The 15,968-nt window shown below is 28.1% G+C and overlaps 1 protein-coding gene across 2 annotated transcripts in view; it reads right to left on the bottom strand.

Annotated features, from left to right (window-relative positions):
• LOC113554122 (max dimerization protein 1-like) overlaps window positions 1-12,842 on the bottom strand; it is a 170,227-nt gene extending 157,385 nt beyond the window's left edge. Inside the window, exons 1-3 of one of the 2 annotated variants that reach the window (XM_026957827.1) lie at window positions 11,898-12,842; window positions 11,675-11,768; window positions 7,574-7,603 (exon numbers count right to left, since the gene is read on the bottom strand). In XM_026957827.1, the coding sequence (XP_026813628.1) occupies window positions 7,574-7,603; window positions 11,675-11,768; window positions 11,898-11,952 (179 nt within the window). In that variant the 5' untranslated portion in view covers window positions 11,953-12,842. Of the gene's footprint in view, window positions 1-7,573; window positions 7,604-11,674 lie in introns of both variants that reach the window. The other variant, XM_026957826.1, reaches the window with a different exon arrangement.
• Between the last annotated feature and the right edge of the window lie 3,126 nt (window positions 12,843-15,968).

The following is a 15,968-nucleotide window of genomic DNA, read 5'->3' as shown; positions in this document are numbered from 1 at the left end:
TTAACAATTATTGCGTCAACATACAAATGAGTTTATAATATGCACTTATGTCTATTACTTTAAAAATTAATATATAAAGTAAAATTATTTAGCTGATTGGACACATACGTACTTTTTACAAATAAAACAATTAAAAATAAGCAATTATAAAATTGCTCTTACATACTATATACCTAGCTATACAATAAACGATACGCTTATATACAGACGAGCAAAACGAAATATTTATAAGGAGTAATATTAAAGGTCTATATGGTACTTGTAGAGTTATGCATGTAGAATAAAAATTGTAGACATATATAGCCGTGTCGAATGTCAGGTAAAATTGAATATTACTATGATAACTAAAATTATTAATAAGTAAACAGTATTTAGACAGCACCACTTTATAGGTATCATAGGTAAACGATAAACTTATGTGCTAAAATCAATAAGTACACGATAACTAAAAATAGCAAATCAAATTAAGATTTACACTTAACTGTTTAAATATTTGTTCTTTAGCTCATAAAAACGAACATTTTACATTAATTGGGGCAAATTGATTTGTTTTAAATTCAAAATGAACGAGGAATCATGAAGATAAAAGCCATTCCCTTATTCTTCATTATACTACACGTTTATTATACGTATACGGAATTTAAACAAAATACAAATTTAAGTCAAGAAATAATTATGAATTGCCTGAATATTTTCTCTAAATTTATTTCCATGTAAATATATTATATATGTAGTACAAAAATGTATTTGTTTATTTTATTAATAATTGTAGTAATTGTACATTAAAAGTCATATTAAGCATTTAAATATTATTAAGGCCTAAGTTATTAAAATGACAAGAATAACTAATTACCAATATTAATCTTTTGTACATATATAACTATAACATTATTTTATAATATTTACAATAATTACTCGACACTTTTAAATGTAACAATATATATTTATATATATATTAAGTATAACAATAACGTGCTACTACTACACGTTTAGTTTGAATAAAAAAATATAATTTTAGTTGTCTGTTAAACCGGTCTTATATTTTTTTTTTCGTTTAAATGTCTTTAGCAAATAAACCTACCTACTATACTTTCGAAAATTACCCATTTATATTACATTTAACATTTAGTTTTTAGCGGGATTTTTACTTACCTAAAATTAAACACACAAATTATAACATATATTATATAATACAAACTTAATTAATTAATGTTGCTTATAAAATATTTTACATTATTTATTATTAAAACTAACTAAATTGCTCAGTTTAAAAGTAAGGAAACATATTAATTGTTTCAAACTGTTTAACAAAAATAACTAAGAAAAAAAATAATAACACTATGAATGATGATTGATCATGTTGACATTATCTATGATCATATGTAAGTTGTTACTTGTATGAAAGATTAAAAAATATGCTATAGTTGTTTTCAGAAATGTTTAACATACAAATATGTTTTAGAAATATTTAAATATCAAATTGAATCATTTGCCTCGTGCCTATAATTATAAAATAATACAACTATTCTATTAAAAATATATTCAATATATAGGCGAATATAGGCAGACAAAAACAAAATACCTCGTTTGGAACATATACGAGTAAGTAGCCGTAAAGAAAAAAGAAAAATCACACAGAAAATAAGAATCATAATTCACGATCTAGGTGGATGAGTGCCAAACGTGCGTTGCCGACGATTTATGACACGACCGGCCGCCAGGGCCAAGGCACGCGCCAACACAGTAGCAGCCTGCTGCCCAGTCGACCGCTTGTTTTTTATTATTATTCGCCGTGGAGCACTGCTGACCCGTTTGCCGCAAATGCGCGCGCATTGTGCGTTTGAATACAATTGGATGACCACAAGGCCAAAACTGCATATCATACAAACGATAATAAAAAGTGGAATATAATATACAATGTAATACTAATGCATCTACATTATATTATGTAGGTCGTGTTATCTATGAAATGATATTTTTTTTTATCAACGTGCACGGAACTGATTAAAAAACGCATTATACGTAGCTGCAATCAATATACACCACGTATGTTTGCTTGAGGAAGGTCAAGGTTTGAGCTTAGGAAGGGGAATGCTAAATCCCAACGAGCTGTTATTATAACTGTAACATGTGAAGTGTTCAACGTAGTTTTAAATTGTATGCATATATTAAAATATATGCATATAAAACGTCATGTTTTGTGAGTAATTAATTTTAGTGGTAAACCTATATTACGGCGTCCAGTGTATAAATATGTTTTTCTTAATCGACGTTTCTATATTATTTTATTGTTTTTATATGATCGGGATTATGCTTGCTGAATGGTTGGTGTAAATACAATTTTAATAATTTATAAAAAACTCATTATTATTTCAACTTTACCCGTGCTATGAATACATTTTATTTGAATATGGCCGTTAAGGCATTAAAGTGGTGCACATAAATAGACTAAAGTAAACAGCATAGGTATATCATACATTCTGCAAGATACCCAAATTTACTAATTCCAAAAAGGTTTAACGGTATTTTTTCAGATTTTATACATTTATTACGCATTCATGCGCACGTATATTAAACTTGTTAGTTTTTAACTAAGGTTTTAGTTATTTGTTAATTATTGAAACTATTACTAGTTGTTTGATAAACATAATTCTTCGAAATAATATATTAAAAGTAATTTAAAAAGTATGCAGCTGGTCAGATTAAACTATTTCAAAGGTCCTACGGTAATATCACAATTTACATATAAAGATGATTTACAAGTACGAATACAAAAATTAATAAAATATAATATATATTATAAAGTATAAGTATAACAAATGTAATGATGAATGATAGAAAATAATGTTTAAAATAAACGAAATTCTAGTCTACCGAGACGTAAAATCTATTTTATTAAGTCTAAAAATCTATTTTTTTTTTTTTATTTAACTAAAATATACGTATATAAAAAAAAATTTAACATAATAGGATGAATTATTATTCAATAAATAAAATAAAAACTTAAACTAAGTTTTAATACTATTCGAAATTTCTTCAGTATATTTATATTTTTCCGTATTATACTTATTACTACTTATATTGTATTATAAAGGTATAAGCTTATGAAGTTTTGTGTCGATAGACAGTTTATAATTATTATAATTAACAGAATATGTATAATCTTTTCAGTTTATTATATTGATTTTAAATTATGACCTGACATGGTACTATATATAAACAGACTAGAACAGTGTTATTTAATTATAATATATTTTAAATTTGACATTTTTCTAAAATAATGGGAAAAAAATAACCTTGTAATAGTTATTTTAATTGAAAAAAAGTGTTGTGACTACCCGTTATAGTCAAAAGCGTTAACTCTTATAACAGGTCATAAGTTACATAAAATTGAATTTTACAACAAATCAATAATATCCATATACTGATACACTGAGATATAGGTAATATATGATCACGCTTTAATGACTGATTATACAATTTATCAAAACTAATCAATTTTTCTAGATTGTCTTGTTCTCAATACACAATATGACATAATTTATATTTTATCATGCAGATGAAACATAAATTAGATTATCCGTTTTTTATTTAAAACAAACTCAAAAAACTAAACAATCTATGCTATATGTATACCGAATTTCCCAACTAAATTATAATATTCGTCAATCATAAATGAATACAATATTAAAATCACGTTATATCTCCGTAAAAATAAATGACGAAAATTAAAATTTAAAAATCAATTATTTCTGTCATCTACATCGTACAACATGAGTATCTACCAATAACACACATGCATTTAAAACGTTTTACAAAACCATCAACAAAACCACTTCTTATAGGTTCATTTTATTTTTTATTTTTGAAGAGTGTTAGTTTGTCCAAGCTTTTTGCACGATAAACTTGCGGTGTTGTGCAAAAAAAAGAGGAAAAATCGATTCCTCCGACAATAAAAATGTTATCTGGACAATCCTCTTTTCCCGCGTGGGCTGCTCTACCATCATAATTACTGTGCACAACCATTCGATCGGGGTTATAAAAATGTATAATACCTGGTCATTTTATGGATGCTATAAAATTAAAACCGTCAACGAGAATAGATGGTAGTTTTCGAATGAATTTTCAAAATTTACAACCACCAAAAAGCGAATCTCTATAAAGTATAAATGCTTCGCCTAATGTTTGCACACCCATCTAAAAAGCTCCACGACCACGCCCGGATATCATATATTCTTTGTAATATTTTTGTAATCATATTTTTATTTAACAAAAATTATTCACTTGAAGTCTAATAAAAAAATTATAGTAAGAACAAATATATTTGCTTAAACTAATTAATTTTTAACTATGTGTCTACCTATGTAACAGTGTATCAAAGAATGAAAATTTCATTTTAGTATCTAAATTATTATATTTATGTGGAAAATATATGTTTATTTTAAAATTACAACTAGATATCATAACTACCTAAACAAACTTCAAAAACAGTTAATTAAATAAATAAATGGTATAACCAATTTAATTTTTTTTTATTTATAAAATATTATACAAGCAAATTTAATATTGCAGTTATACGATAATTTAATAACCGTACATTAGCGTTTTAATTACGTGATAACTAGAAATTAAGAAATAGGTATAATGAAACCATCAATCATATAATATTTAATATTATCGGTTGTTATTTATAATAATAATTAAATTATATATACCTATTTCGATATTTTATTGCTTATGTGTTAAAAATACTATATATACCTAAATAATATCATTGATTATAAATATTAGTATTTTAATCAATGATAATACTAAAATAAATATAACAATTTTAATTTATGAACATTAATTTATTTATAATCATTTTCAATTTGCCAAAAAATAAGAATACCGGTACAGTGACTAATAAACCAAGTGATTTTTATTCCTGATACTTTTCCAAATAATTAAAAATTTTAATTTAAAACTTATAAAAAAAATAAAAATAAATTAAAGGCTCGGGGATTTATATAATACGAAAAAAAGAAACCAATAAATTTGTATTGAGTAGAAAAAAATATAACCAAATCAATCAAACGTTCCTCACAAAGTCTATATATTTTTAAGAATAAATATATATTTTTATTAACAAATTGAATTAAATGAATAGCACAAACAATATAACTTAAATCGATAAAAGTAATGAATCTTATTTATCTGCTACCATAGTTATATGTAACTTTACTTATAATTATTTTTAGGTGTTTTATAAATATAGTTAATCCAAGTACCTACTTATATTTATCAACAAATGTAATATTAAGTATAACATATTTGTATAGAAAACAAAATTCTATATCAAAAGATCTTTTCTATTTCAGTACCTACTAATATAGTAATATGTAACTAGTTGTCATACACTCATACATTAATTACATATTTTATTAAGTAATATACAACACATCAATTCACGTTAAAATTAATTTTACACATATAATAAATGTTAAATATACTATGATAAAAAATTTTTTCACATTAATTATCTGTAAAAACTTTTTAATCATAGATTAGTTATCATTTATTTTATATTTTTTTCCAAAAAAACATTAGAATATCTGTTTTTTAATAAATCATTGGCATTACTTCATCATAGAAATTATACCTTATTATAAGACAAAACTAATAATGAACAAATAAATTATGCTGAATTCTGCCTCAATAAATTTGTTCTTCTATTCCAAATTTATATGATAAACATTTTATGAAATTAAATGTACATTACACTACACACTTAGTACTAAATTTACCAAAACATATGAAAATGTGGGGGTATTATGGGCATAGTTGGCATTTATTTTTGAATACATTATCTTATAGTAGCTTTTGGCCGTAGTTTTGTTTGCGATAAGTTTTAGCTGTGAAGGTTTAAAATAAATGTTTTTGAAAGTATTTATGAATTCCTTGACGTTTTTTCTATGTCCTAGAATTGTAGACAAATCAAATTTGTAATTTAAAGTGTTTCCTAACTAACATAGTCCAGATAACAACGAATACATACGTACATTAAAATCAAACTTCAGGAAGTATCCTTAATTTACTTAATTAATTTTAATTTTAGACATCCTTTCTTAGTGGATGTCTACGTCATGAAACAAAATTACTGACCAAATTTGATACTCATAGTTTCAGAGGTTTCGGCTAGGCGGTTTTTTTCTATTTTTACACTTTTGAACAATTTTGGGGGATGAATTTCACAAAATAAATTTTATGAACAATGTTTATTTGTGTTATAGAGTATGTATACTTATATAAAAAAAAATTGAAACAAACATTTTGTTTTCCATTGATACAACTTTTGAATACCTTTTACCCTTTTTAACATCCTTAGTGATTACATTTTTAAAAATCCTTTCTTAGCGGATTCTTACGTCACAATAGCTATCTATATGCCAAATTTCAGCCCGATCCGTCCAATGGTTTGAGCTGTACGTTGGTAAATCAGTCAGTCAGCTTAGTGTTTTATATATAGGAACAGATTTTTTCAAAAAAACATTAGAATATTTGTTTTTTATTAAACCATCAATAAAAAAAAACGCACCAAATTTAGTATCTCTAATAAAAGTAGTACAACAAATACTGATATTACTTACTATTTATGAAAGGTTGATCGAACAGTACAAAAATCTCAATACTTTTATAATCACCACGGGGTTCATCATATTTGAAGACCAATGACCCCGTTTGATTTTACCTCTACTTTTTTCATGGGAGTATATAATAGTTATCGTTTTAGCGAAAGTCGTTTCCTTCAATTTTTTCCACGTAACTATAAACGTACGTTATTTGTTAGCTTCCTATCAGATATTAGAAGATTTTAATGTACTTTACTAACAGTTATTTATAATTTAATGTTTGTTTTTAAGAGTTGCCTATTTCTAGTTTATTTATAATAGAATACATAAAATTTAATATAGTACTTACATACATTCTACCAAAATATACATAAATAATACACGCAATTGACCGTAACACTCATTTTAAATAAAATCGAAAGTTTTATGAAACTATTAGAAACCATCATATAATTTTAATAGATAATATAATTTATGTATTATACTACCTTATATAGTGAATATATTATCATAGTTTAAAAATATCTTTACATACTTTTATAACTATTCATAACTTAAAATAACACCCTGCAGTCAACTGTAACAATTCCAATATAAATACCAACGTGAAAATTATAGGTAATTCATAATTTACAAAATACTTACAAAGGCAATATATATCTAAGCTAGTTCAATAAATTTCCCGCTCATTCGAATCGTTTTTTGATAATGTGTCATATAATTATAAACGCGAGATAGTTAAAGCCAAAAATAACAATGATGATATAGAAAAACAGAAAGAGATAGGTGGACAGAAAAAGAATATAGTATGTTCATAACAACCGAGAGTATTTGGCCCTTTGCCTCTTGAAATGAGCAATAAATAGTATATGGCTTATGACCGACTTCAGATATAGTTTAAATTAATTGTATCATATTTTGTTTATTATTTATCGAGGATAGTGAAAATACAAATGTCTTACCTGTTTTTCTCCAGTTCATTATGAGTTGTTCTGTAACAAAAACAAACGATAAATAAATTGATAAGTATAATACAAGTACATCGAAATGTACATATATTTATTTTATTTTTTATAAAATAATTTTTGTAGAAACATCATTGTTTGGCTTTAAGCCAAAACCTCAATATGACAAGCTCAATAACTGGGCCATATATATATAGTTATTTAAAAATGTAATACATGCAAAAATAATATATGTTACATAGGTAACATATACAGAGTTAATCAAGTATAAAAATACCTACAAAAATATTAGGATTAAAAAAAAATTGATAATATCTTTTGTAACAGTTTAAAATTTTTAAATAATCTATTAAATTGTGTACACTACAATAATATAATAAATAATATAATATACAGATTACAAGATGATCAATGAACAATAAACAATGAAACAATAATAATCTTTGCGATAATAAATCATTGTGCTCGAATAAATATAAACAGTAGCCAGTGAACCTTATATCTAGTTCTATTTAGTTTACTAATCATATATCAAATTCAAAGAACTCCTATGGGTGTTCAATGTTTATATTTATTAGTAACAAAACCAGTAGTATTAATATATATATATATAGGTTTAATGTTATTAAAAAATACTAAAATAAATAATCAATTAAACCGCTTTTTATTTAAGATTATTATTTTTTCTCATTACTAAAATTACAATTAAATGTAAAATAAAATTAATTAAAACTGGTTTTGAACTAATTTTAAATTGCATTGTTTTTATTATTTATACAGTTTTTGATAACTAAAACTAGTAATCAAATAAATCCAATTTTTATTTTTAATAGAGGAATGCTCCAAGCATAATGTTTTTATCGTAACATATTATCATATTAAATAAATAATTATTCTTTGAAAATCGTTGTTTCAAATGTTTGGATTCTTACAAGAAAATTGTGAAAATTATTTATTAAAATGTATAATTAGAAATTATTTCTAAAAAAGGTAAAATCTTAGGTAAATTTCTTCCAGATAATTTTTTGATATCTATAATATAAGTAGGTAAATATTTGATTATAAATTAACAATAAAATATATTATACGATAATATTGTACCTATTAGGATTTGTGAATATTGAAAATATAAAATTTTAATAACAACTTTTTAATGTTTTTCGCAATAATAAAAACATAAAATCGTTAATAGAAAAATTTTTATTTAAAAAATATCCAGTAAATACAAGTACCTAATTCCATGTATATATAGTCTTAATTGAATAATAAGTAAATCAAAATAATTTAGAAAATAAATCGCTTATTCAAAACTTAAAGTAAAATATATTATCGACTGTTTTATAAGAACGAGTTTTTACCGATTATTGATGCTACTGTAGTATACGTAAATATATTCTACACCTATACTGAATTATTCTATCTTAATACACGATTAAGGGTTTTAGGTGATGGTAGGGTTTTAATGCTGACAAACCCCGAACACAACAATCAGTCGCTAACAGTTGAAACTGACAAAGAGGTCAAGGACAATAAAGTATTTTATCATATTTTTTTTATAGATTTATAAAATACATATCGGATCCAAGTCAATATTTTATTTTGATATTTATTTCACAAAATACATAAATTAGTAACCTACTATCATTTATTAAAAAGTAAAACCCAGAATAGAACAAAAGAATCAACTGTCTTATACATCACTGCAGTATAATATCAAAATAAAGAAAAAGTTTCTTGTAAGAACTTCAATTATTTCAATAGAAACTTTTTTTTCCAATTGTAATTAAAAATAAAAATACCTACTATATATCTCTAATATAATTAAAAAAAAATCTTTCACGAATACATTATCAGATGTCATTATATTATCATTATACATACATATTATTATATATAAGAAAAAAACTGATAAAATATTTTATCATGCGTCACAAGGGGTTTTAAAAACCAGTGAACACACCCCCTCAGTCGTATCGGCAAAGTGTAAACACCAAAGAGTGCACGTACATGTGATAGCAATTTCCTCCCCGGAAACCTTTGTCTCGTGTTAGTTAGCAACTACAAGAGATGCTCTGGGGCAAGGACGGAGAAGATAAAAGTAGTAGATCTTCATAATTACGAAGAAAAGTTTAGCAAAATGAGATGATAAAGCAAGAAGGAAAAACGCAAACATCAGTTTTAAAAGAAAATGTGATAGTGTCATATTATTATATTTGGTATTTTTTTTTTTCAAAAATATCCTCTTCTCCTTAAACGAAGAGAGAAAACTAAAATTAGTTTCAACCATTAAAATAATTAAACAGAGAAATTAAGTTAATGGACTAAAAACTTAGAGTAAAAAGTTTACATTTGGTGATAATTCTTTTCCTCATTCGATAATAATAAATCTGTAAAAATTAAATAGGCACAATCACATAAACAAAAAATATATACTTTAAATTTCATAATTTAAGACAATATATACATATATATATTTTTTTTTCGAACAAATACAATTATTAATATCACATATACCTACTAATAAAGTATTATTTGTTAACATTTTAAATTTATATATGAATAATAATTTAAAATGCCTAGCTAATTAAATATACAAATTATATATAATTTTTAAAAAAGGAAGCTAAGTTAAAAATGATATACATTTAAGACCCAGAACATAATCTAAAATATTTAAATTTCATGTATGGAAATTAATTTAATAAAAATATCTTTAGTGTGTTATAAGTAATTAGCCTATATTATCTGATATTTACAGATTATATTTTGTATTTAAAATAAACATAAAAATTATATTAATTTATCAATTGTTTTTATTTTGATTATAAGCATTTTAATGTTAGAATACAGTAAAAAAAACTATGATATTATTGACTAGAATATTCAAAAAAATTATTTGATGGTCGTATTTCACATTCTATACTCAAACTAGATACATGTCTACTATTAAGGTACTATTATTATTGTATAGCCCTTAATGTACGATATTATTTTTTGACACTAAGCTATCTGTTATCATCATAGTATTTAAATATTATGATTTAATAATAGCTCGTTTTAACAAAAATAATGTAATACGACAACAATATATAAATATTATGTTTATAAAAACGATTTACTCAGACATACGCAAATAAAACTATTAAATTACTCGTTTATTTGTATACGTCATTGAATTGGAACGTCCAAATCAATATAAGGAAATATACAGTAGCTTGGTGGAATGGGTTGATCACTGGATTAAATGACAGAAAACGATATAATTAAAGCATTAAAAGAGTTTTTTTTTTTTGAGAATTGCGTGTATTCTTCATACGATTTATTAGTTTGTCACAGTATTCTCTCTAACTATATAAGTACCAAAGTATTCAAGAAATAACCTATTCTAGTTATTATTTATACTATTTATACAATTAAAAATATAATGTTAGGTCGAGCAATAAAAATATGCATGTTGTATATACCTTAACTATACATAAAACTTATCAAAACTTTTTACAACTCCAGTTGCTTACTTGCTATAAAAACGAAAACAAACAAAAATCCACAACCAATTAAAGTTGTTTTGATCCACTCCGAATCAATATATTACAAAATAATTAAATGTTCAGTAGGTAGTAGGTACCCGAGTAGGTACCTATACTACAGATATACTATATATAACATACACACACCGTGCACGTGTTACTAGTGAAGTTTTCATCAACGATAATTATAACTGCAGCATTAGACCACAAGCCTAAGTTACGTATTCTACAAGAGCCGTCCATCAGCGTTTATATTGTCAGCAGAGGAAGAGGGGCGGAATCGGTGGCGTTGTCACCCAGGCGAGCACGCGGGCTCTATTAACCTTGACATTTAAAAGGTCACGTCACGACTTTTTCTACCCGTTTTGCCACTGCGCACGGCAATATCCTATACCTAACCTCCGCGTGTAATATGCTGGCTGACATACATATTTCCTTTGTATTTTCTTAAATAACGTTTACGTACACATTTTTCTTTTAGCATTAAAACAATACACTGTTCGAAAATCCCGGGGATTTTCAACCCGCGTTTTGAAAGACACGGCGGAAACACAAAAAAGCGACTACTCACCGACTTCCCTGCGACTTCTTCGTCTTTGGCCTCTTCGAAGACCCTTTGAGATCGATCGTGATCGGCATCGGCGAAGCATATCCGTGTTCCGCTTCTGCAAAAAATACGACGGTGTTTACGCGGTCGGTGACGGCGGCGGCGGTGGCGGCAACGGCTCCGTCGGTCGCGACTGCGGTGTCGGCAAACGGTGGCGGGGGGTACGGTGGCGACGCGGTAAACTTACCTCTTTCGCGCCTTTCCAGGTACTCGGCGGCTTGTAATAAAGCAGCGATGCTCATATTCGATGGCTGGACGATCAACAAACGACCGTGGTAAGTTTGCAATCAACACACGCGAACCTACGCCCACGCACACTACACGACGATCGGTCAAATGTAATTTTATAATATTATGCCTCCCTCTATAGAATATACGCGTCTCTACCTATATATATATATATATATAAATATATGTAGAACAAATTTATCGTGACGATAGATTTTATCGAGAACTTTAATCGTCCTGGATTTGCGTAGGCAGGTATATTGCAGCGGTACAGGCGGCGGTCACACTCGTCGAAGATATATTTTTATCTGACCTGTGGTAGGTATTATTAATTAATTTGGTTATAATATTCAGGTATATTAATCAAACTGTGATATAGCGCGGGTACTGAAATTTGTATATATCTATTACAGGCAATATAATTATTATTATGACGTGAATCAATATTTCGCGGACCAAATCGAAACCGGACGGGAACTTTTGTTGTTATATTCTTCCAGTGTCCCCCGGGGACGAAATGACGAGCACTAGATCGCGGACGCACGTGAACACATGTACGTACACACAAACAAACACACACACACACAAACGAACACACAAGCGAACTCCACGGAGACGCGGGCCACTGAACGGTCGCGCGAGGGTAGAATGCGGCCGGAGATGTAGTACGCACAACACTGCGATGGTCGGATGAGAAACAAAATAAACTTGTTATACGAAAAAATCAGACGCACGACACTCGAATGACAACAGCGTCGGTGGCGGCGACCACGACAAAAATAACAACGACGACGATGGTAATGACAATAATAACAACAACAACAACAATATGTAGCGCGACGGCTGCGGCGGCGGCGGCGGCGGCAGGCAGCGACGGTACGTCGATACCAGGACTGTGTTTGCGACTGTGGCCAACGGGTTATTGACGTGTACCGCGGCCGTTGTATGCCAGCGAGCCACCGACGGCGGTCGAACAAAGCCGAACGGACCGCGGTGGCGGCGCGCCGGGGGGGATCACGTGAAACGCACGCCGCGTACGCGCCAACAGCTGACCGCGGCCGCCGCTCCGTGCGACGTGTACAGCCGCGCGTCGCGTCGCCATCGCCATCTATCCGCTGCTCAGATACCGTCGAATTCTTTATGTTTTAGAGGAACCAAAATATCCAAACAAACTTTTTACACACTTTCGTAAAAACGCAATAGGTGATTGACAATCGAACTGCACACGCTACATTCGCAAATCACGCACTACAGTTATAATAATACTATATATTATATTATTATGTACCTATATAAACGCATTATACATAAATGGCTAGGTAATAGGTACCTATATATTATAATACCTGTATCGCACAGTAGCACGGTTATTTTGCCACTCTATGGCAGTTAAGCACTAACTATTTCTAAGCTCAAACAATAGTAAAAAGGTTAATAAAAATCGCATTCCATATGTCATGAATTGTATATTCATTTGTTAAATTCCAAGCGTGATTAAAAATATGTGTTTCGGGACGTTTAGGGGCTTAGGACTAAACCACACCTAGTAAATTATATGCACCTATAGCTATTAGGATTTAGAGCTCTAAAAGTTTAGAGGTGGTTTGTGGTTTCTTGTAGTTTTAATGACTTAAACTAGACTTAATATACGTCCCTATTGGGTAATTTTAATTAAACACTGCCTAAAGTAACCTTAATATTGCGAATGTATGACTCAACATTTTTTGAATAATTTACGAATTTGACAAATAAATACTCACAGTAAACTTCATATAATATACGATTTTATATAAATTGAATTTTATTAAAAGTCGTATCTTAGAGCCCTAAATGTGGCAATGTTTATAAATAATGTAATCTCTTGCAAGACACCACATATATTACAAAATATTATAATATGCAATCAACCTATAACTTTGAGATAATATTGCGACGCGTAAACATTTTAAATATATTCTATTATAAGTCTCATGAACGCATCGATCGTGACCAATAGCGGATATATACGAGAAGAGCGATAGAGCGATACCCCTCCCCGCATCTTGAACTGTGGTTTTTTACGTAATTAATATTGAAATATTTTTATAAGCTATAGTCTATAGACATGTTTTCCGGCAATAGAATTTCACACAATACAAGTCCTTCATATTAAATATAGTTAATATATTACTGATATAGCAACAGTACGTGTATAAATATTTTTTAAAAATTCGTTGGATTTTCTACTGATTGTGGCGTTATGAATACACATTATATCATGGAGTGACAAAATAAAATTAACTTTGTATAATTCTGTATATTATTATAGCTATATTTAGGTAATATTAAAATAATTACCTATTTAATCAACCAACATTGCAATAGTGTTTAAACTTAAATTAATTTGACCTATTTCGTAATATTATTATGTACGTATATACTTATGTGTAGATATGGTTGGTAATGTTAATCATGCATATGATATAATTATAATAATATTAATTAGTAGATAATAAGATGTTTTACCTGATGCACCGGACAGCATAACGGATGACATGTTGTAGTTTCGACTGTCCTGTGACGGAAACACTATATTGTGTTAGTGTTATGTATTTAACACGACGAGTTCAGAATAACACTTGAAAAACTTATATACACGGCGGTGTGGTATGGATCGGTTACGGTTCGAAGGAAAAACTTACACAGATCGGTCGAATAACTTATACTTGACGCACTCGGTTCACAAGAACAAAAAAAAATTTATAAACGCGACACGGATGGCACAACACCACGCCATGGATGGAAAAGCTCTATACCCAAGTGTTTGTCACGGCCGGTCATAACGGTTTATATGTAAGTCTTGAAACGAGAAAAAGTAAAATTGTACGCCGTAAATACGTATGGACGATTCTAATTATTCTCTTAATCTGTTACTTTCCATTCCATGTATTCGTATCGTGATTAAAAAAAATATTACCTGAGTCACATTATTGTACTCATATTAGTCATATTAGCACTATAAATTATAATATAATTAGTATAATGTGTACATCGTATATTATGAGATATAAGACTATTATTTTTCCGTAATAAAAACGCAGAATATTCAAGAGTTCGATGTATACAAGTCATAAAGTTCGGGTTATAACGCGTTGATCTTAATTAATTATCTTTTCCATGCACTGTACTTACAATTAGCTATTAGCTAAGCATAGGTACCAACTCATTTTTTTTAAATATATATATATAATTTCAGTTACATTCAAAATATGTTTAATCGATTTTTGCAATTTCGCTGTGATTAGAAATTATAATAATTCTAGACTTTTTAAATTTTCTCAAATCATGTGTTCATTTTAATAATAGGTACATATTATTAATAAGGATGACGGTCTTTTGGTGTACTGTATAATATCGGTACACAACCAGTTATTGTTCAAATACCGCTTGAATGGTATACCGTAATGCCGGTACCTGATACCATATATTACATGGGTTGACGCTTTTGACAGTCTTTTTCGGTATACTGGTTATGTTACCACAATACCGGTATCCGATTTCAATACCATCATCCTCAGTTCCATCAAGGTTTTTTCGTTGTTCCAGTACTCATTTTTTTCTAATTATTTTGTAAAGATCTGTAGATTTTTACTTTTAACTCGACGAAGTATCTACTCACTATATCCAATTTCATAACATAAACCACCATCAAAGTTTAAAAATGAAGCATTTTACTTCACTAAATTTAATGAAAGAGACAGACGGAAAAATATATAATATAATTATATAAATAATGCGATGGATACAATGTCATGTGGTTTTTTTTATACCATCACTTAGTATAGAATCTAAAACAAGTAAGTGCCCTGTATGATTTGATCGAAAGATAATTAATGACCAATATTTATATACTATATTATATTATACTGTAAATTATTAGTTCTCTTGTAACTCAAATTATAAAAACTAAAGTTAAGTAAAATAAATTAAATATTATTCGTAGTCTAATTTATTATAACTGCAAAATCAATAACATTTCTGTTAATATTAA

The sequence above is a fragment of the Rhopalosiphum maidis genome, chromosome 2 (assembly GCF_003676215.2).
Source record: "Rhopalosiphum maidis isolate BTI-1 chromosome 2, ASM367621v3, whole genome shotgun sequence".
NCBI classification, from domain to species: domain Eukaryota; kingdom Metazoa; phylum Arthropoda; class Insecta; order Hemiptera; family Aphididae; genus Rhopalosiphum; species Rhopalosiphum maidis.
This window is presented reverse-complemented; position numbering and strand designations above follow the sequence as displayed.